Consider the following 21,496-nt stretch of genomic DNA (forward strand, 5'->3'; position numbering starts at 1 on the left):
TGACTCAAATTGGAGAGTATGATTATGTCTGTCAGAGTAGATTTCAACGATAATATGACTTTAATACCCCTCAATTATTTTTTATAAATATATTTAATCTTATATTTTATAAATATATATAAAAATATTAATTAATTATTAATTACATTATCTTATATGTCATTAATTATGTTGGTAAAAAAATTATTAACAATTTTATTCCTTCAAATTAAAATCTATTATAAAATCTATCTTTTATGTAATTATCATATTAATTTGTGCTTTTTTAGTAATTAACACATATAAAAAGTACTTCTGATAACAGCTATCTGAACACTCTCACTTTATCAGAATTATTTCTTTACAAAATTTATTCTTCTAAAAATCTATTTTTCAGAAACTATTCTCTAAATCATAGTTTAGTTTTAGTCAAACACCCCCTGAGAGAAAATTCTTTGAAGAAACACAGTAATTTATTTAATCGATAGCTTGGAGGTCACATAAAGATTCAAAGTTGGACTAACTTGTTCTGTGCTCCAACCTCTCTAGATAACGTCACTAATTATGTTCCTCCCTTTAAATTTCCGGCATCTCACTGAGGTTTTCACTGAGGTTTTCCCACTTCATTACTCGTCCATCACCTTCTTCATTCCTAACCATGGAAGTCTGGTTCGTCCTCCTCGTCTCTCTCTGTCTCTGCCTGACCATTCAAGCTTTCTTCAATCTTCTTTCTTCCTCTCGCCCCACTCTTCTGCTACCACCTGGCCCTCCTCGTATTCCCATCACCAATCTTCTTTTTCTTCGCAGACCAATCTTAGAAATTGAATCTTTACTCCGAGATCTTCGTGCCAGATACGGTCCCATCTTCACTTTTCCTGTTAAGTCTCGTCCACTTATATATATCGCTGATCATTCTCTCGCCCACCAAGCCCTTGTTCAAAACGGCGCCATTTTCTCCGACCGCCCTGAGCCAGTTATCGCTACTAAGTTTTTCAGTTGTGTTCAGCATGACATTAACACCGCCTTCTACGGCCCCACATGGCGCGCCCTCCGCCGCAACTTCACCTCCGAGATGCTTCATCCGACCCGGATTAAATCCTTTTCAGGTTCTCGTAAATGGGTCCTGGACATTCTTATCAATCGGCTCAAGTCTGATGCTGGATCAAGCAATTCTATCAAGTTGATTGACCATCTTCAATACACTATGTTCTGCTTGATGGGTTTCATGTGCTTCGGTGAAAAGTTAGATGAGGAACAAATCAAAGATATCGACGATGTTCAACGCCGTGTAATTATGAGCTTTAACAGATTCAGGGTGCTGGATTTCTGGCCAAGACTAACCAGCATACTGTTTTTCAAGAGGTGGCAGGAAATGTTGCAGACTAAGAAGGAACGGGAAAATCTTTTCATCCCACTGATCAGAGCGAGGAAGAAAGCCAAAGAAGAGAGAATGAACAGAGTGAAAAGCTCAGAGGAACTTGCTGTGCCTTACGTTGATACTTTGCTGGAATTGGAGTGGCCTGTGGAGAAACGTGAGCTTGAAGAATCTGAAATCGTAGCCATAAGTTCTGAGTTTCTAAGTGCCGGGATAGATACAATGGCGACGACATTGCATTGGATTATGGCAAATCTGGTGAAGAATCCACATATACAAGAGAGGCTTGTGGAGGAAATTAGAGATGTGATCGGTGAAAGAAAGGAGAAGGAATTGAAAGAGGAGGATCTGAACAAATTATCATATCTTAAAGCTGTGATTTTGGAGGGACTAAGGCGCCATCCACCCGCACATTTTGTGATCCCACATGCAGTAACAGAGGATGTAGTGTTGAATGATTATTTGATACCTAAAAATGGAATTATAAACGTTTTGTTAGCAGAGATGGGAAGGGACCCAAAGGTGTGGGAGAATCCAATGGAGTTCAGGCCAGAGAGATTCTTGAATAGTGAGAATAATTATGAAACATTTGATATTACAGGAAGCAAAGAGATAAAGATGATGCCGTTTGGAGCTGGGAGAAGGATGTGCCCGGCTTATAATCTGGCCATGTTTCATTTGGAGTACTTTGTGGCTAATCTGGTTTGGAATTTTCAGTGGAAGGTCTCAAATAGTGATGATGGTGGTGTAGATTTATCTGAGAAACAAGAATTCACTGTGGTAATGAAGACTCCATTACAAGTTCACATATCTCCAAGGTTTTAACCCTGCACAGACAAGTATGATTATCAAAGTTTTAGGACATGTGATTGTGTTTAGCATGAGGTTTGTAACATTACTTACAACTAGCGTATAGTGTTAAATAAATTTACTCAGTTTGATATCTACCTACCAGAAAATTTGTGAGTAATTGATAAGATGGTTGTTTCCAGCTTCTTCAGCTTTAATAAGGTCTTGCCAATCCCACCACATGATGGTTTGTAATTTTCTGATATATACTTGTTTATTCATATAAAAAGAGTTATATTTTTCTTTGTTGCAGAGGGGGAAAAAAAAAGAATATTTGAGCAGTGCTAGCAAAGTGGGGCAGCGGCCTCTCAGTCAACAAAAGGAACCTAGTGGTAGCTCATGACGTTAATCATCGTTACTTAATTTAAAAGTTAAAATTTAAACTTGCGTAGTATGACATGCAGTTTCAGAGGATTCTGTTCTCAACGACTACCTGATTCCTAAGAATGGGACTATAAACTTCATGGTGGCTCAGATAGGGCTGGATCCAGAGGTATGAGAAGATCCAATGGAATTAAAACCAGAGAGGTTTTTGAGTAGTGAGAGAAATGGCGGTGAAGCGTTTGATATTACTGGAAGGAAAGAGATTAAAATGATGCCATTTGGGGTGGGAAGAAAAATGTGCCCAGGATATGTTCTGGCAATGCTTCATGTGGAGTACTTTGTGGCGAATCTGGTTTGGAGTTTTGAGTGGAAGGTTTCAAATAGTGAAGTTGATTTGTCTGAGAAACAGGAACTGTCCGTCGTTATGAAGAATCCATTACAGGCATATTTATCTCCAAGGTTTTAGATCAGACCCATACCAGGAATAATATAAGTATTTTTGGGACGCTGTTCTTGTAATCATCCATGGCAAGCTGTCTTTGTTTGTTTGGTGCTTGTTTAATGAACAACCACACTTTCATTCGAACATCTGCAAACTTGAAACCTGAATCACCTCCTTTTTTCGAGGGAGTAGAAGCGATAATAAAAATGTCTTATATTTAAAAAGGGAAAATCCTTCTGTTGGTTCTTATTTTAACCACCTAATTAATAACGACGTTACATGTATATAAATATTAATAAATTTATTTAGAGTTAATTATTTCCCATAAAATATCAAAATAGCTTTGAACCAAAGAAAAAAAAAAGCTATTAGTTAGAAGAGTTTGGCTAATTAGAAATTTTTTAATTTAAATAAAAATAAATACTTTAAACAAAATATATATTATATTACGAAAGACTGTAATAAAAATCAAATACAGTAGTCTTTAATAACATATATATATATATATATATTTATATAGATAATGAGTGTCACATGGCCTATTGTTTTATTTTTTTTGGCCAGCGGCGTATTGTTTGTTTGCAGCACAGTGAAGATGCATACGACTTTTTATTATACATATGACTTTTGGAATGTGTTGGCTTGGTTTGAATTAGCGGTTACAAAAAAAAAAAAGCTTATTTTTAATCTAAAAGGGTAAAAGTTAGATTGAGTAATAAAATTTATATTTGGATTGATTTTTATAAAAATTAGTTTGTAAAGTAAAAGAATTATTTGGATTATGATTGAATAAGTAAGTTTAATTTGTAGACTAACCAAAATGGGTATAACTTTTATTAGATAATAAAAAATGATTAAAATATGAATTTACAAAATATAATAATTTTAAATTATTATAATAGGAAAAAGTTTTATTAATGAATAAAATATTTAAATTGGAAACCATAATAATGTGAAATTTTTTTAACCAGATAATACTACATAATTAATTGGATGATATAATTTGTATAATTTATGTAAATATAAAAAAAATAATATTAAAAATTAAAAAATATTATAAAAACTGTTAAAAAATATTTTTATTTAAGAAAATATTAAAAATAAATAACTAAAAATTGATTACAAAGCATAAAAAATATATAGAGAAAATCACAAAAACAACATAAACACAATGGCAAAAAATTTCTTTTAATTCTAAAAACCTACTTTTGCATAAGTTATAAGTTTAGGTGCTTTTACAATCATAAAGAAATAGCTTTTGACTCATAAATCAGATTAGCCAAAAGATGTGATCAACAGCTCTTAAATTTACAAACTAAGCTTATCATACTTATAAATCACTCGGATATTGTTCCGCGAGCGGTGGCAGGAATTGTTCCAGACTCGGAAAGAACAGGAAAGTGTTCTGATTCCACTGATCAGAGCGAGGAAGAAAGCCAAGGAAGAGAGATTAACCAGAGCTGAAGAGGACAGTGATAACTCTGATCGAGTTATTGTGCCTTATGTGGATACTTTGCTGGATTTGGAGTGGCCAGAGGAGAAGCGTAGTCTTGAAGAATCTGAAATTGTTTCTGTAAGTTCAGAGTTCATAAATGCAGGCACAGACACAACAGCTACGGCGCTGCAATGGATTATGGCAAATTTAGTGAAATACCCACATATACAAGAGAGGCTTGTGGAGGAAATTAGAGGTGTGATGGGAGATAGAAAGGAGAAAGAAGTAAAAGAGGAGGATCTGAACAAATTGCCATATCTTAAAGCTGTGATTTTGGAGGGACTAAGGCGTCACCCACCCGCACATTTTGTTCTGCCACATGCAGTGAAAGAGGATGTGGTATTGAATGGTTTCTTGATACCCAAAAATGGAACTATAAATTTCTTAGTTGCAGAGATGGGATGGGACCCAAAGGTGTGGGAGAATCCAATGGAATTTAAGCCAGAGAGATTCTTGAGCATGGAGAAGGATGGAGATGAAGTGTTTGATATTACAGGAAGCAAAGAGATAAAGATGATACCCTTTGGAGCAGGGAGAAGAATCTGTCCGGGCTATAATTTGGCAATGTTTCATTTGGAGTACTTTGTGGCCAATCTGTTTTGGAATTTTGAGTGGAAGGTTTCAAATGGTGATGTTGATTTATCTGAGAACCAGGTGTTCACTGTGATGATGAAGAATCCATTACAAGTTCATATATCTCCAAGAGTTTAAACCTGGATAAGGAACACCAAAGTTTCAGAAGAACGTTGACCCCACTTCTGGGGAAGTTTGTATGCACATAGCATGGGGTTTTGTAAATATTACTGTACAGTTAAGTTTTATAGGTGCATATACTTTACGTATTAAGAACTTGTTGGTGTCACTTTCTCATCTTAATAAATTTTCACCAATCCAGAAAATTTCTGAGAATTAAGATGGTTGTTTCCAGCTTCTTTGCCTGTACCAAAATCTTGCCAATTCTTGATGGCACCACATGACCATATTAATAAAAATTGAGCAGACCATGATCCTTATCTTTCATGCAAACTTGGACAGTGTTTAAATGCAATCCTCTGACTTTTAAATGATACAAATTTTTTTATAAATATTATAATAATATTTAGTAAATCATATTTTGTTATGTTTACATTTCCTTTTTGCTTGGTTTTTTTAATTAATGAATTGGGGCTAATTGAGATTAATTAGCTTCATTTTATTTTATAAGCCATTTTATACTTTATGGGATTTAATTGATAAATTATCCTTTTAATATGTATTGAATATTATCTTATTTTGTGTAAATTTTTAAAACAAATTACTAATGATCAATGACGGTAATTGATTGGACTTGAAATCGACTGTCATCATGAAATTCTATTATTATTATTATTATCGATAAATTTATGTAAATAGGAATTAGGATGTTTAAAAGTAAGGAGAGTTTTATTTTTTTAATATTAAAATATTAGGCTTAGGGGATTTTGCCGACATTCAAAGGGAGGAGTAAAATAATGTTATAAAAAAAGGATTAGGTTTATTTTTTTTCTTCTCTATTCATTTTCAGCTGCAACTTTACCCTTCATTCTTCCTGCGATTTTGCGTTTTTCTTCATTGAAGAGATGGATTTTCAAATGTAGATTTCTGTAGCTTTGAACTTTTTTTTTATTTTATATAAACTTAAAGTTTCATCACTTTGAATTTAAGACTAATTTTTATTGAATCAGGAATGTTACAATTAAAGGTTTTCTAACAAATACGTTTCACAAGATTTGAATTTGTATTCTCTTTCTAACGGGATGAGACAGTTACCATCTTAACTAATAACTTGATTTAGTTTTGAATTGTGATGTATTGAATTCTATTATAGAATTATATACATAAATGTAATGTAGATTAATAACTTAACAAGTAAATTTTAATTAAAAAAACAAGTTTACTTAAGTTTGTGATAAATACTCCTTATACTATTAAGAGATTTGTTAACAAGTAGTTGCTTCAACAACAACAACACCTGCCACACTTGAATGGGATGGTGGATTTGAGCCTAACATTAACATATTTATGCACATAAATATATTTAATTGTATTATATTAAAAAAAATATTATTAAGACATTTTGTGTACATTGAACTTAATTGATAAGTTTCTTTTAATAAATTGAAAAGTACTACCTCCGGACCGGAGGTAGTAAATTTTACCTTAATTGACAAGTTTATAATCTGGAACCTTAATTGACAAGTTTATAATCTAGAACCTTTTGGATAAGTTTTCCTTAATAATTTAACAGATAAACATTAATGAAATAATAAGCTGATGATTTAAGCATTTGAAAAGTAAACGATTTGAAAATTAAAATTAAATTTTTAGCATATAACATTTTGCATTGTATGATTAAAGAAACATTGGTGACTTAGTACTAGTAGTTTAATATTCTTTTAGTGCACGTTCAAATCCCATAACCACATTGAGCAACCAGTTACAGGGCTTTGGCGGCCAATGCCAATGGTCTGGCCACCAGCAAAATTGGTTAAAAATTTTTTTGGCCTTGTTATATATATTTTTTAATAAACAATGATATTTTGGTCATTTTTTTCATGCAAATTTATTTTGAATTTCATTCTAAGTTCCTACAAAAAATTTTAGAAAGTATATTAGTCCTCTTCAACTATTGTTCCGTGGTCCTATTTCCCTAATGCGTGACCCCCAAACTTTATGTTGTAGTTTCATTTGTATAACTTTATTTTATTTATTTTTATTTTATCAATTGGGTGACGATCTTCTAGAACTTTTCTAACTTGTTGTGACTCGGTTTATAATTATATTATTGTTTGTTGAAATTGAATGAAGTGGTAAACTGATAATGCATATTCCTCTAGATACTTTATTACTTAACTAGTACAGTACCAGAGCAATGCACGGATGTAAATTAGTATTTTTTTATATAAAGTATAAATGGTTCAATCGCTATATAGTGATTAGTTACATTAGTTAAATTTATATGTCTATATATGTGCTTCTGTCACCCAAAAAAAAAATTCATATATATGCTTAAGATATAAGATTATAAAAAAAAAAATTTTGGGAAGATATAAAAAGCTTTTTTGTAAGTAATATTGAAAAAAAAATTTTGTGACGTTTCTATCATTTAAGATCATTATTTTCAAAATATTCAAAACATCATTGCTCTTAAATATTCTATATGCTCTTCTAACATGTTTTGTTAATATAATCATAATTAACCATATGTCATTACAAAGACCAATTGACCTTTTTAATTAATTAAATAGTCAACTTGCAAAAGATTTCTTTGTACACAATGTTACAAGTTTTGTTTATTGTATTTCCATTTTGATCTAAAATTAATATTTTTATTTACATGAATGGTAGCAGAAGAGGTCAGAACAAATAATCTAAATATACATTACGTAATATAAATTATAATCACAAAGTTATATTACTCCTCCGGTCCTTATTATAAGACCCAATTTGACTTTTTATTTGGTCCTAATTATAAGACCCAATCCATTTTGTCTCTTATATTTATGTATTTTTTTCCAAGATAATCCTTCTAATAATGATAGTTTTAGCCAATATACTTAATTAGCAAGGATATTTTAGGAATGACAACACTTATTTATTATAAATAACCAACTTAACTTACTTCCTTAATCTCTTCAAATAAATCAATTGGGTCTTATAATTAGGACCGGAGGAGTACATCATATTAGTGATTATTTCTTTTTTAATTAATTTTGATTTGATGCTGCAGTCGTTCCATATATTCTCACCAATGTGTGACCTGAAATAGAGAAGAAAAGTATATATTCAAACCTAAGATCGTCATCTGGCCACAAAGAAAAAGACCTAAGATCGTAACCGCACAAGAAATATTATATACAGTTTTATTAGAGGCAATTTTTTTCTTGTTTGTTTTTTCCTTTTTTGACACTGCTGTCACAAACACCCTACCTTAAGTCAAAATTTATTAAATTGTCAATGGCCCTAAAAACAACATGGCATATAAGATATGGATAGATTTAGATATTTTTAAATCTATTGCAACACAAGTGGATACCACTCACAAGTCACAACATAAGTGGATAATTGCTCAAAAAAAAAAAAAACAAAGTCCTGCAAGTGGATAATACAAATAAATACATATGCCATGCATCTTAGCTATATGCATTAAATTTTTATTAGGAGTTTATCTTGTTTTTTTAAGTTTGTGCAAGCATCTCAATAGACCAAAGGGAAAAAAAAGCAGAAGTTACATCATTATTACATATGTTATTTATAATGACAGGCAGGTAAAAAAAAGTAAAATATATGAATATCGAAATAGACAAAATATGTATCACATTTTTCTTAATGGTTGCAGGACGAAATATAAATTATAGAAAATAAACATATATGTATGAAATGAAACAAACGAAATTGTTTGACCATTATAAAAAGCATAATTATCTCTAGGAAGACGACCAACACACAATAAATGAAAATAAATGCATAACCTAAAAACATATTCAAAGCACCAAATTAGGAATAGGAGCTAAAAATAAAATTAACAACGGGACATAAAGTTCGAAATCATCAACTCAAGCTTATTCTTCCAAGATTTGTTTGCATTTTGCTCTGTGACGTCTTGCAAACGATGTGTTATTTTCATCAACTTCAAGATTTTCACCAAGTGAATGATTTAACATATTTTCAATACTGCTCTTCACAACATTATGTCTAGATGTAGCAGAAGGGATTTCCACGAAACCATCATTGTGCTCACTACTCTCTACCTCAACTTGACAATTGACAGTTGGCCGATAGGAAATTACCAAATGGGCTTGCCTTCTTAACATTAGTAGTGTTTACAATTGCAACTTCAAATTCTACTATGGACTTTATTGCTTTAAGACTTGGGCCTGTTGCAATTGCCACTTGGTGTGTAGAGGTTAAGTCAAACTTTGATAATTTAGGGAGATTTGCATGCACAGTTTGATTAGCAGAAGAACTTGCACCATCAGATGATTTTACCAGGCACTGCTCAGCATTCTGCATATATAGAAAGACTTAGGTGTACAGAAACATATATATATTTGTGTAATGCATCTGAAACATAAATAAAATGATATAATGGAAAATGTTTTCTTCTATGAGACCAATGGAAGTACAACCCTCTGATGTAGCATCTTCATGCGATGTGTTCAGGAAAGACTGTATTATGGTTTTATCGTTTGTCAACCAAGTAGCCACACACATATGGGAACTCCCATTGATATAATCTCCTGGAATACATATCTTGAACAAATACTTCTTCCAAGATATCTACTCAAGAATATACGACAATATACCTTTATCGAAGTCATTCTTGATAAATAATTGACGAACAGTTAGAAAATATAAATGGCACAAGATTAAAAACATGCATGACACAAAACAATTTGTACACTTGCTGTTTAACAACTTGATTAGTCTGACATGCCTTCAACTCAGTTGTAGAACATCCAAGCAGTTTGGACAATTCTTGATCAAAAATTACATCATGACATGATCCACTATCATCCAGTATTTCACAGTCTACCATGAACCTATTGATAAAATATCAGTAATGTATAAAATAATAAGTATTTTATATTAAAACTATGACCATTGAAAAAGATATATCACATTAATGTTACTTGGGAATAACAGCTTTTACTATAGCTTGGCAATTTTCACAAAAGAAACCTTCTTGGGACCACTTTCTTGCTATATTGTTTGCCTAACATGTACATCCATCCACAGTCAGATCTCACATCTACAATATCTGCCAGAGTAACCACTATAGAATCCTATAATAAATAACACAAGGAATATGTACAGAATTAAGATAAGAATAGCAAGAATGATAAAAGTACAAACAAAGTAGAAAAAAATGCATTGCACTATATATGCACTACTGGTCTAGATCATGAATCTAATATTTTTCTTTGGTCATCTACAGCCAGTAGATCGTCAGCCATAGATAGCACAAGTTGTGGAGCAATTTGAGCAGGTATTTGGCTCAATTGAGTCCCAACACCTTTCAATCTGTGAAAAATATTTTTTTAAAAAAAATGATAAATACCATCATATACAGTAAAATTTGAAATAAACGTAGACTCTATTATATTTAAACTAGTATAATTCCATACTTCTCCATAAACTCCTGAACTTCTTGTATTGTAGGATGAATTAGGAGACGAGAAGAGTACATGGAATTAGAGACTTTTTTTCCTTCCTGTCATGCCATTACGTGGAAAAAATTACTTATTATTGTTTAAAGGAACACAATGCAACTATGGTGTCAACCAAATAGTATCAGACCTTTAAACTCCCTAAGTTTGCACAATTGAACGATGATGACAGTAGAACCAGCCTGGACACAAGACACATGCTGCAGAACCTCATCAGTAAAATCTCCCCACAATGTACACTCTAGTGTTTCCTACTTGTCAAAATGAAAGAAACAAAAAGAAAAAATTCCACCCTAAACCTAAGTTTTTAATCACCGACTTGGTTAAATTGGGAGAAACAGACTCAGAATAAGAGTGCACCCTTCTTCTAATAACTCTACGTCAAGGCTGAACTGTGTGTGTCCATTGATATTGCATTCTTCTTTTTCTCCTACTCCAGTTGGTAACCCTATGACATCTACAAGAGAAAATATAAAGTTAGCTCACCACAAATAATTTTAACATAATAATCACATATCTAACACTTATATAATAGCCTATCAATTAGATATTGATCATCAAACTGATCGGATAATATCTTAGAGAATGAACGAAATGCAAAACCAAAGTTGTTTATTTTGCCATCATCCGCACATGGTCGAGCAAAAGTGGAAAAAAATAAAGTTTGCTTAGTAGGGATGAGTAGTGGTTCGGTATGATCCTGTATTGGAAGAAACATGAAAATTACGACACCACATACATTTTTTCCTCTTCAAAATTCTTACAATGTTGTGGAAGAAAGGCAGTCTTAACTGTAGCATGGATATTGTCACCTTATAAGAAAATAACTTTTAGAACACAAGAAGTAACACACCTGAATTAATTAGTAAAACACTTACATCCTCGTCCCTAAGAATCATTTCCATGGATGATATCTCTTCATGAGAGTAGTGTCCGGGCATAGTCCATAATCGAACCACACGAACTTTGATTCTCCAGTTTTGTCTGCATGGGTTAATAGCACGAACTGAATCGAATGCAGGAGCCATGTGAAGACTCAAAGAAAATGGATGGTGCGATAACAACATGAGTAATTTACTGAAGGGAATAAATCTATAGGCTCCCGCTCTTTATATAGCGAAAAATTCATCTACGGTTACAATAAGAAAATGAATGTTATTAGCGATGCACATGTGTTATGTAGCAACAGTTGCAGCCATAATACATAGCAGTTATGGAGAACAAAATACCATATAATTGTGCACATAGTGGGCAGCGGATTTTGTGCGCATAGTGGGAACAAAATACCATATAGTTGTGCACATAGTGGACAGTGGATTTTGTGCGCATAGTGGACAACTGATTTTGTGTGCATAGTGGGGATTTTGTGCACATAGTGCGGCGCAAAACAAAAATATATCTAAGCTCAAAAATGCCTAATAAATTCGGTGATATTTTTTCAATATATACAAGCAGACCTCGCTTACATATCCTGAGGTAATATATATAGAAAGTTTTAAATATAAAACACTATTACCTATAATGATTTTTTATTGTCATATATTATATATTATTATGACATGTGAGGATGTATGAGTTGAATTACAAATAACTTATCAGCAATTTCGTCAGAAAATAAAATCAGGAAATTTAAAATAAATCTGTAACATGATATCTAAATTTTTTAAATATAAAAATTTATTTTGAATTTCATTCTAAGTTCCTACAAAAATTTTTAGAAAGTATATTAGTCCTCTTCATCTATTAAACTCCTTCCGGGGTCCTATTTCCCTACTGCGTGACCCCCAAACTTTGTGTTGTAGTTTTATTTCTATAACTTTATTTTAATTTATTTTTATTTTATCAATTGTGTGACGATCTTCTGGAACTTTTCCAACTTGCTGTGATTCAGTTTATAATTATATTATTGTTTGGTGAAATTGAATGAAGTGGCAAACTGATAATGCATATTCCTCTAGATGCTTTATTATTTAATGCGCCGCCTTAAACAAGTTGAAGAAAAAAGAGATACCCGCTATGTCTCTTTTTAAGGGAGAGATTTAAGACGTGAATCGATCAAAAAGTAAGTTCAAATTAGTTAAAGAAGAAAAATATACAAAAATTTTTAAGTTTTTCTTAAATTTAGGAGAGAAAAAGTATAAGGAAATTATAAAAATAACATGAATAATACTTCAGAAAATGATATAATAAATATATCGTTAAAATATGTATTTAGTCGTTTAACTTTGTACAATGTTTCAATTTAGTTTTTTTTTAATTTTAGAAAGTACACTTTTAATTCTTTAACCCTAAAATTTTTAACAAAAAATGATGGTATTGAGATATTATTTTTAATAAAACTTTCTTAAATGCCAGCATATTAAGTTTAATTCTCAAAACACTTATAATTGTTACAAAGAAACATTATTTAGACCTAATGATTTTAGAGGTAGATGACCAAAAATGTACTTTTAAAAATAAAGTGACCAAATTAAAATATTATACAAAGTGAAAATATCAAATATATAATTTAGCCTAAACATATTGAGTATTATAATAAGTGAATAATGAGAGAAAAACACAAAATTAATCAAGAAAAGTTGAGACGTTTTGCAAATACTCCTCTAGTCCTTAATATATAACTTAATTGTTGAGTTGATCTTGGTTCTAAATATAAGACATATTTTTTATATGTATCATTTTTTTCTAAATTACTCCTATTAATACTCCTTTAACGATAATCAAGTAAAGGAGAATAGGAGGATATTAAGGAAGATAATTGCGATGTTTTAGGAAAAAAATTATATTTTTTATAATTAATTAACTTACCTATTTTTTAATCTAATCAGATTAATTATATAGATCTTGCATTAAATAACGGATGAGTATTAATTATAAATAGGGCTAAGCACATAAAGGTAGAGATACTAGTTGTGAAAGGAAAATCACATTCAGGAACCACGGTGAAAACGTATTTACACCCAAGATCCTGAGTTGGGGAAAAAAAAAAATTAGTATGCTGGCTTTTACTAGCTTGGTATTTAGTTGGAAATGTAAATTATATATAGGAATTTAGTTGTAAAGCTCAAATAATAAAAGGGAGAATTACAATGAGGTCCTAAGTAATTAAAAAACAAATTTCAGAGGTTGTCATTCTCGGACTTGTTATTTCAGGTTGCTCAGGTTGTTATTTGGGATTTTGTAGTGATTATTTCTCTTGTGTGGGACTTAAATGTAATTCTCCCATAATAAAACTCTCTCAAATTAGGAACTCTCCCATGCGAATATAGTGCTAGTGGGGTCCTTACCTGTAATTTCCCTTTAAGAGAAAATTCTCGGAAGAAACAGAGTAATATATTTAATCGATAGCTTGGAGGTCACGTAAAGATTCAAAGTTGGACAACTTTTTCTGTGTTCCTGCCTGTCTGGATAACGTCACTGTGGTTATCCCACTTCCATCACCTTCTTCATTCCTAACCATGGAAGTCTGGTTCGTCCTCCTCGTCTCTCTCTGTCTCTGCCTAACCATTCGAGCTTTCTTCAATCTTCTTTCTTCCTCTCGCCCCACTCTTCTGCTACCACCTGGCCCTCCTCGTATTCCCATCGTCACCAATCTTCTTTTTCTTCGCAGATCAATCTTAGAAATTGAATCTTTACTCCGAGATCTTCGTGCCAGATACGGTCCCATCTTCACTCTTCCTGTTACGTCTCGTCCACTTATATATATCGCTGATCATTCTCTCGCCCAACAAGCCCTTGTTCAAAACGGCGCCATTTTCTCCGACCGCCCTGGGCCAGCTATCGCTACTAAGGTTTTCAGTTGTGACCAGCATGACATTAACTCCGCCTTCTACGGCCCCACATGGCGCGCCCTCCGCCGCAACCTCACCTCCGAGATGCTTCATCCGACCCGGATTAAATCCTTTTCAGGTTCTCGTAAATGGGTCCTGGACATTCTCATCAATCGGCTCAAGTCTGATGCTGGATCAAGCAATTCTATCAAGTTGATTGACCATCTTCAATACACTATGTTCTGCTTGATGGGTTTCATGTGCTTCGGTGAAAAGCTAGATGAGGAACAAATCAAAGACATCGACGATGTTCAACGCCGTGTAATTATGAGCTTTAACAGATTCAGGGTGCTGGATTTCTGGCCAAGACTAACGAGCATATTGTTTTTCAAGAGGTGGCAGGAAATGTTGCAGACTAAGAAGGAACGGGAAAATCTTTTCACCCCACTGATCAGAGCGAGGAAGAAAGCCAAAGAAGAGAGAATGAACAGAGTGAAAAGCTCAGAGGAACTTGCCGTGCCTTATGTTGATACTTTGCTGGAATTGGAGTGGCCTGTGGAGAAACGCAAGCTTGAAGAATCTGAAATTGTAGCCATAAGTTCTGAGTTTCTAAGTGGAGGGATAGATTCAACGGCGACGACATTGCATTGGATTATGGCAAATCTGGTGAAGCATCCGCATATACAAGAGAGGCTTGTGGAGGAAATCAGAGATGTGATTGGTGAAAGAAAGGGGAAGGAATTGAAAGAGGAGGATCTGAACAAATTATCATATCTTAAAGCTGTGATTTTGGAGGGACTAAGGATCCATCCACCCGCACATTTTGTGATCCCACATGCAGTAACAGAGGATGTAGTGTTGAATGATTATTTGATACCTAAAAATGGAATTATAAACGTTTTGTTAGCAGAGATGGGAAGGGACCCAAAGGTGTGGGAGAAGCCAATGGAGTTCAGGCCAGAGAGATTCTTGAATAGTGAGAATAATTATGAAACATTTGATATTACAGGAAGCAAAGAGATAAAGATGATGCCGTTTGGAGCTGGGAGAAGGATGTGCCCGGCTTATAATCTGGCCATGTTTCATTTGGAGTACTTTGTGGCTAATCTGGTTTGGAATTTTCAGTGGAAGGTCTCAAATAGTGATGATGGTGGTGTAGATTTATCTGAGAAACAAGAATTCACTGTGGTAATGAAGACTCCATTACAAGTTCAGATATCTCCAAGGTTTTAACCCTGCACAGACAAGTATGATTATCAAAGTTTTAGGACATTTGATTGTTTAGCATGAGGTTTGTAATATGACTTACAACTAGCGTATAGTGTTAAATAAATTTACTCAGTTTGGTAGCTACCTACCAGAAAATTTCTGAGTAATTACTAAGATGGTTGTTTCCAGCTTCTTCAGCTTTAATAAGATCTTGCCAATCCCACCACATGATACACATAATTATATTACTCTTCCGATTTTAAATATAAGACTCATTTTATAAATTATTTACACTACAAAATGAGTTTTATATTTAGAAGTGGAAGAGTATTATTTTCTGGTTTGTAATTTTCTGATATATACTTGTTTATTCCTATAAAAAGAATTATATTTGTTTTTGCTGCAGACGGAAAAAAAAAAGAGCATATTTGAGCAGTGCTAGCAAATTGGAGCAGCGGCCTCTCAGTCAACAAAAGGAACCTAGTGGAGTAGTGGTAGCTCATGACGTTAATCGTTACTTAATTTAAAAGTTAAAATTTAAACTTGCGTCTTTCACTTAAAAAAAAAAAGGTTTAAACTTGCGTAGTATGACACTGTGTTTTGTCAACAACTAGATTTCTGAATTTATTGCAAAATTAAAAATCTCGCTTAAGGACTCATTTTTCTTTAATATGATGACAAATTTTGTCCAAATTTGGTTGGCAGTTATTGGATCTCATATTCAATAATTTATTATGATAGAAGAATATTTACCTGATGACAAACGTTTTCTTAGAAAATATTTTCTCTCCTATTGAGATTTTTTAAAATTTACGAATCCACTTATATTGTAAATGATGTTTTCATATAATAGTCAATAATATGATATATATATATAGACATTAAAAAATAATAGCATAAAAATTACAAAAAGCTTATACTACCCTGGTTCTTATTATTTGTCATTTGTAGTAGTTTTTCACATGCCAATAATATTATCAAATAGATTGAATCTTCTACTTTTACCCCTATCATGGAGAGTATTAAATACTAATATACTTTTATTTTAGGGAAAATTGTAAAAAAAGACCTTGGAATTGCAAAAACGCAGATAGGGACCCTTGACAACTTCACTTTGGGTTTTGACAACTTCAGGGCCTATTATTCTTGTCAAAACCCAAGTGAAGTTGTCAAGGGTCCCTATCTGCGTTTTTACAATTCCAAGGTCTTTTTTTGCAATTTCCCCTTTATTTTACCCATTCACTCTCTCTTCACTTTTACTATAATTAATAAGGATAAAATTGAGAATAAAGTATTAAAAAGAATACTAATAAGAAATAAAAAGGACTAAAATCTTTTTTTTATAAATAACAAATACGAATTAAAGTGATATATGACTAACAAATAAAAGTTAGTCCAGTTGTTAAAGAGTCAGCTCATAACCTACAAGGTCGTGAGTTTAAATCCCACTACCGATACGTTGATCTTGTTGGTAGACGATCTGTAAGTACCTCTATAAGCGCTTTCTGAGCCTGGAAGCATGCCCTAATTTTGATGAGCTCTTGGGACCCAACTCACCTAAACTTCTTACTACCAAAAAAGAAAAGTGATATATGACTAAGCATCGGATCTCTGATTTGAGAACGTTGAAAAACAATTTAACATAACAATATTAATATCGAATCATGCAAGGTTGAAAAGGCAAAATAAAGTAAAAATTTTAATAAATTAACAATCTACGCATGCTTGGACCCAAATGAACACGTACGACATTTGCCGCCGTAATTAACTTGCTTTGAAGCTGAGCCAGTCCGGTACCCATATCACAGACAATTCATGGTCCTTTCAACGATCGGAGCATCTCAGATCTCAACGAAAAGGAATTTAGAGAAACAAACAAAAACACTGACCTTTCGAATCAATAGAATATTCGGCCGTCGGCTGTCCAAACGTTATCTGAAAATCATCGACCTTCAATCCACCACTGTTTCTGATCTTTTCCCTCTATATTTTCTCTCGAAATTTCACGAGCTCTTCTCACTTCTCGATCATGGAGTTTTGGCTCATCGTCGTCTTCTCCCTCTGTCTCTGTCTTTTCCTTAGAGTTTTCTTCAATTTTCTTTCCCTCTCACTCCCCTCCTCTCCCCCTGGCCCTCCTCGTGTTCCTCTCATCGGTTCTCTTCGGTTTCTGCGCAAACCATTCTCAGAACTTGAACCCATTCTTCGAAATCTTCATGCCAAATATGGCCCCATCATCTCTCTCCCAGTCGGTTCTCGTTCTGCTATATTCATCTCCAATCGATCTCTCGCCCACCAAGCCCTTATTCAGAACGCCGCCGTCTTCTCCGACCGCCCCAACACCCTCGCCACCAGTAAGATCTTCAACAGTAACCAACATAACATCAGCTCTGGTTTCGACGGTCCCACTTGGCGCTTGCTCCGTCGTAACCTCATCCACGAGTTTCTTAACCCGACCCGAATCAAATCCTTCTCAGGTACTCGTAAACGGTTGTTAGCCACTTTCCTCGATCGCCTCAAATCTGACTCAGAATCAGGAAAATCCATTACGGTTATTGACCATCTTCGACGTGCTATGTTTTGTTTACTGGTGTCCATGTGCTTCGGTGAAGGATCAAACGACAAAAAAATCGAGGAGATTGAAGATGTTCAGCGTCGTTTAATGTTGAACTTGCACGGCTTCAACAAGCTAAATTTCTGGCCAAGTGTCACTCGTATATGGTTTCATAAGCATTGGGAAGAACTGTACCAAATTCGGAAGAAACAAGAAGATGTTTTGATTCCATTAATAAGAGCGAGAAAGATAGCAAAGGAGGAAACTTTGAACAAAGCCAATGAAGCTGTGGTTTCATACGTGGATACACTGTTTGATTTGCAGCTACCAGATGAGAAAAGAAAGCTTAATGAAGATGAACTTGTTTCTATATGTTCTGAAATATTGATTGCAGGAAGTGATACAACAGCGACGGCCTTAGAATGGATTCTGGCAAATTTGGTGAAGTACCCAAAAATCCAACAAAGGCTTGGAAAGGAAATAAGAGATGCGGTGGGTGAGAGAGATAATAAGGAAACAAAAGTGAGAGAGGAAGATTTGATGAGATTGCCATATCTGAAAGCTGTAGTTTTGGAGGGACTAAGGCGGCATCCACCTGGATATTTTGTGTTGCCACATGCAGTTTCAGAGGATTTTCTTCTCAACGACTATCTGATTCCTAAGAATGGGGCTATAAACTTCATGGTGGCTCAGATTGGGTTGGATCCAGAGGTGCGGGAAGATCCAATAGAATTCAAACCAGAGAGGTTTTTGAGTAGTGAGAGAAATGACGGTGAAGCGTTTGATATTACTGGAAGGAAAGAGATTAAAATGATGCCATTTGGGGTGGGAAGAAGAATGTGCCCAGGAGATGTTCTGGCAGTGCTTCATGGGGAGTACTTTGTGGCAAATCTGGTTTGGAGTTTTGAGTGGAAGGTTTCAAATAGTGAAGTTGATTTGTCTGAAAAACAAGAACTGCCTGTCATTATGAAGAATCCATTACAGGTATATTTATCTCCAAGGTTTTAGACCCGTACCAGGTATAATTACAAGTATTTGTGGGACTCTGTCCTTGTAATCATCCTTTTAATATGTACAATTATTATAAAAGTATTTTTAAAAAATAAATAAATATAAAAAACAAAATAGATTAGAATTTTTATTTAGAATTAAATTAAAAGTTAAGTTTTTTTATTGAAGATTAAGTAAACTACTTTTTATATTATATTAAAGATAGCAGAATGAATTAAAAAAAGGGAAAATCCTGCTGTTGGTTCTCACCAGAGCTTTCTTCAATCTTCTCCTTTCCTCTCGTTCTCCTCCCCCCCTTCTCCATGTGCTTCAGTGAAGGATTAGACGACAAGTAATTCGCCGTAGTGATGAAATATCCATTGTAGGTTTATTTGTCTCCAAGGCTTTTAGAAGGAACATGAAATCCATTCTTCTGATTATTATTGACAAAGTTACTGTAAATGCTGCCAAAAATGTTGTTCTTAATTACTACCTCCGGTTCTAATTATATGATCTCATTACTGGGATAGTACCTCATGTTCAGTAATTGTATAGCATATCTGATATCTGATATATGTATGTTTTGTTTGAACAGGTATATTTTGGTATCAACAGAGTTGAAATCTCTGAAAGAAATTGCGGCCAATGCAGGGGAAGTTTGTTCATGGCATATGATACTCAGTTTAAAGCTAGTCGTTTGTGCATCTGGCAACTAGAAATAAATCAATATATTCTTTCGATTCTAAATATAAAATTTATTTTATGGTTGTGTATGAAAAAAAAACATGTGTTTATGAAAAAAAATATTCATGACATGAGTGGGTGTATAATATAATAGAATAGTAGTACGCTAGAGCTATCTTTTTGCTGCATCAGCTAAATTCACTTGTCAGAACCAAGACGATGTGCGGCCGATGGTCGTATGTGGGTTTGACGTAGGGGGTCCATCTTCATTTGGTTGGCCACTCAACAGCAACCCGCATGTCCTTTCTCTGTCGTTTGGTTAGTCCAATCCAACCATTGCGCTACATACATACTCCTCTGGCAGAGAGACAAGTAATTTTTTTATGAGAAAGAGAGAAACCTTTTATATGAATATATAATTTTATTCTTTATTTAATATTGTGTTGATTCTATTCTAATAGAATATATAATGTATATTAAATAGGAATAAAGTTATAAAGTTGTTAAATTTTAAATGAAAGTTAATGAAGTTTAAGGTTTTTCTTAGTCTATATTGAATATGTTGGAAGTGACTTGTAAATAAGACCAGATGAGTATATATACACACATATTTACTATTCCAAAATGAATATTGAGGATGAGAAAAATAAGTATTCAAAATATAGAAAATGAAGACTGATTAACTCAAAAACAAAAATAATTCCAACTAAATATCATCTTTAAAAAAAATTTTCAAAATCTTTAATTATCATTGATATTCTTGATTTCCTCTTCCTCAACCAATACTACTACGTTTCCATTTGTCAGCATGCTTCATGTCTATGATTGATAGGTGTCCTCCCTAAGCATGCCATAACTGACCATGAAGGCATAAGGCAAAGGCAGAGATCATACACACCAAGTTAAAAAATCATATCAAATTAAACAAGGACAAACATATTTTCATTCGGTAAATATATCTCTTTTCATCACTGTCTTACTTTTTTTATTTTAAAACAATATTCGAATACATATTTTAATTTTACATTATCCGGCCCTTACATAGTTACATTAACCAATACGCTAGATATACACACACATACTACTACATCCCGTCTTTGATATAAGAGCTAGTTAACTAATTTGAATAGATTAAAAAAATTAGTTAAGTTAGTTGTTTGTAATAAATAGGTGTTGTCTTTCCTAAAATACTTTTGCTTATCAAGTGTTAGTTGATAAAATATTTAATATATGCAACTACTATAAAGACTATTTTGAAAAAAATGGATAAATATGATAGACAATGGATCCTTTTGGATTAGTGATTGGAAAAGTAGCTTATTGTCAATTTAACTTTTAGAAAAGTTAGATTGAGTAAAAATTAAATTGGATTATGTGAATTGTGTTTAGATTAGATTTTATAAAAGTTAGTTTGTAAAAATTAAATTGGGTAAAAAGTTATTTAGATTATGATTAAATAAGACTAAGTTTAGTTTGTATAAGTATCAAAATGGGTATGAATTTTATTAGATAATGAAAAATAATAAAGAAATGACTTTACATAATTCAATAAATTTAAATTAGTAAGTTTAATTTGTAAAATCACCCAAATGAGTATAAGTTTTATTAAATAATGATAAATGATTAAAAAATAAATTTAC

At 33.0% G+C, this 21,496-nt stretch overlaps 4 protein-coding genes across 4 annotated transcripts; all 4 read left to right on the plus strand.

Moving 5' to 3' along the window:
- The first annotated feature begins 637 nt into the window (after positions 1 to 637).
- LOC114736904 (cytochrome P450 89A2-like) lies at positions 638 to 2,361 on the plus strand. Its single transcript, XM_028924786.1, has one exon. The coding sequence runs from the start codon at positions 638 to 640 to the stop codon at positions 2,177 to 2,179; it is 1,542 nt and encodes a 513-aa protein (XP_028780619.1). The 3' UTR covers positions 2,180 to 2,361.
- A 350-nt stretch (positions 2,362 to 2,711) lies between these two features.
- Positions 2,712 to 5,175, plus strand: LOC114736906 (cytochrome P450 89A2-like). The gene is made up of 2 exons (XM_028924789.1): positions 2,712 to 2,986; positions 4,305 to 5,175. Exons 1-2 carry the CDS (start codon positions 2,712 to 2,714, stop codon positions 5,173 to 5,175), a joined length of 1,146 nt encoding a protein of 381 aa, XP_028780622.1.
- Positions 5,176 to 14,110: 8,935 nt separating this feature from the next.
- On the plus strand, positions 14,111 to 15,683 carry LOC114736903 (cytochrome P450 89A2-like). The gene has a single exon (XM_028924785.1). The coding sequence runs from the start codon at positions 14,111 to 14,113 to the stop codon at positions 15,653 to 15,655; it is 1,545 nt and encodes a 514-aa protein (XP_028780618.1). The 3' UTR covers positions 15,656 to 15,683.
- A 1,977-nt stretch (positions 15,684 to 17,660) lies between these two features.
- Positions 17,661 to 19,190, plus strand: LOC114736905 (cytochrome P450 89A2-like). The gene has a single exon (XM_028924787.1). The coding sequence runs from the start codon at positions 17,661 to 17,663 to the stop codon at positions 19,188 to 19,190; it is 1,530 nt and encodes a 509-aa protein (XP_028780620.1).
- Positions 19,191 to 21,496: the final 2,306 nt, after the last annotated feature.

The sequence above is a fragment of the Neltuma alba genome, unplaced genomic scaffold (genome assembly GCF_004799145.2).
Source record: "Neltuma alba isolate B1F8T4 unplaced genomic scaffold, ASM479914v2 tig00013383_pilon, whole genome shotgun sequence".
In the NCBI taxonomy this organism is placed as follows: Eukaryota; Viridiplantae; Streptophyta; class Magnoliopsida; order Fabales; family Fabaceae; genus Neltuma; species Neltuma alba.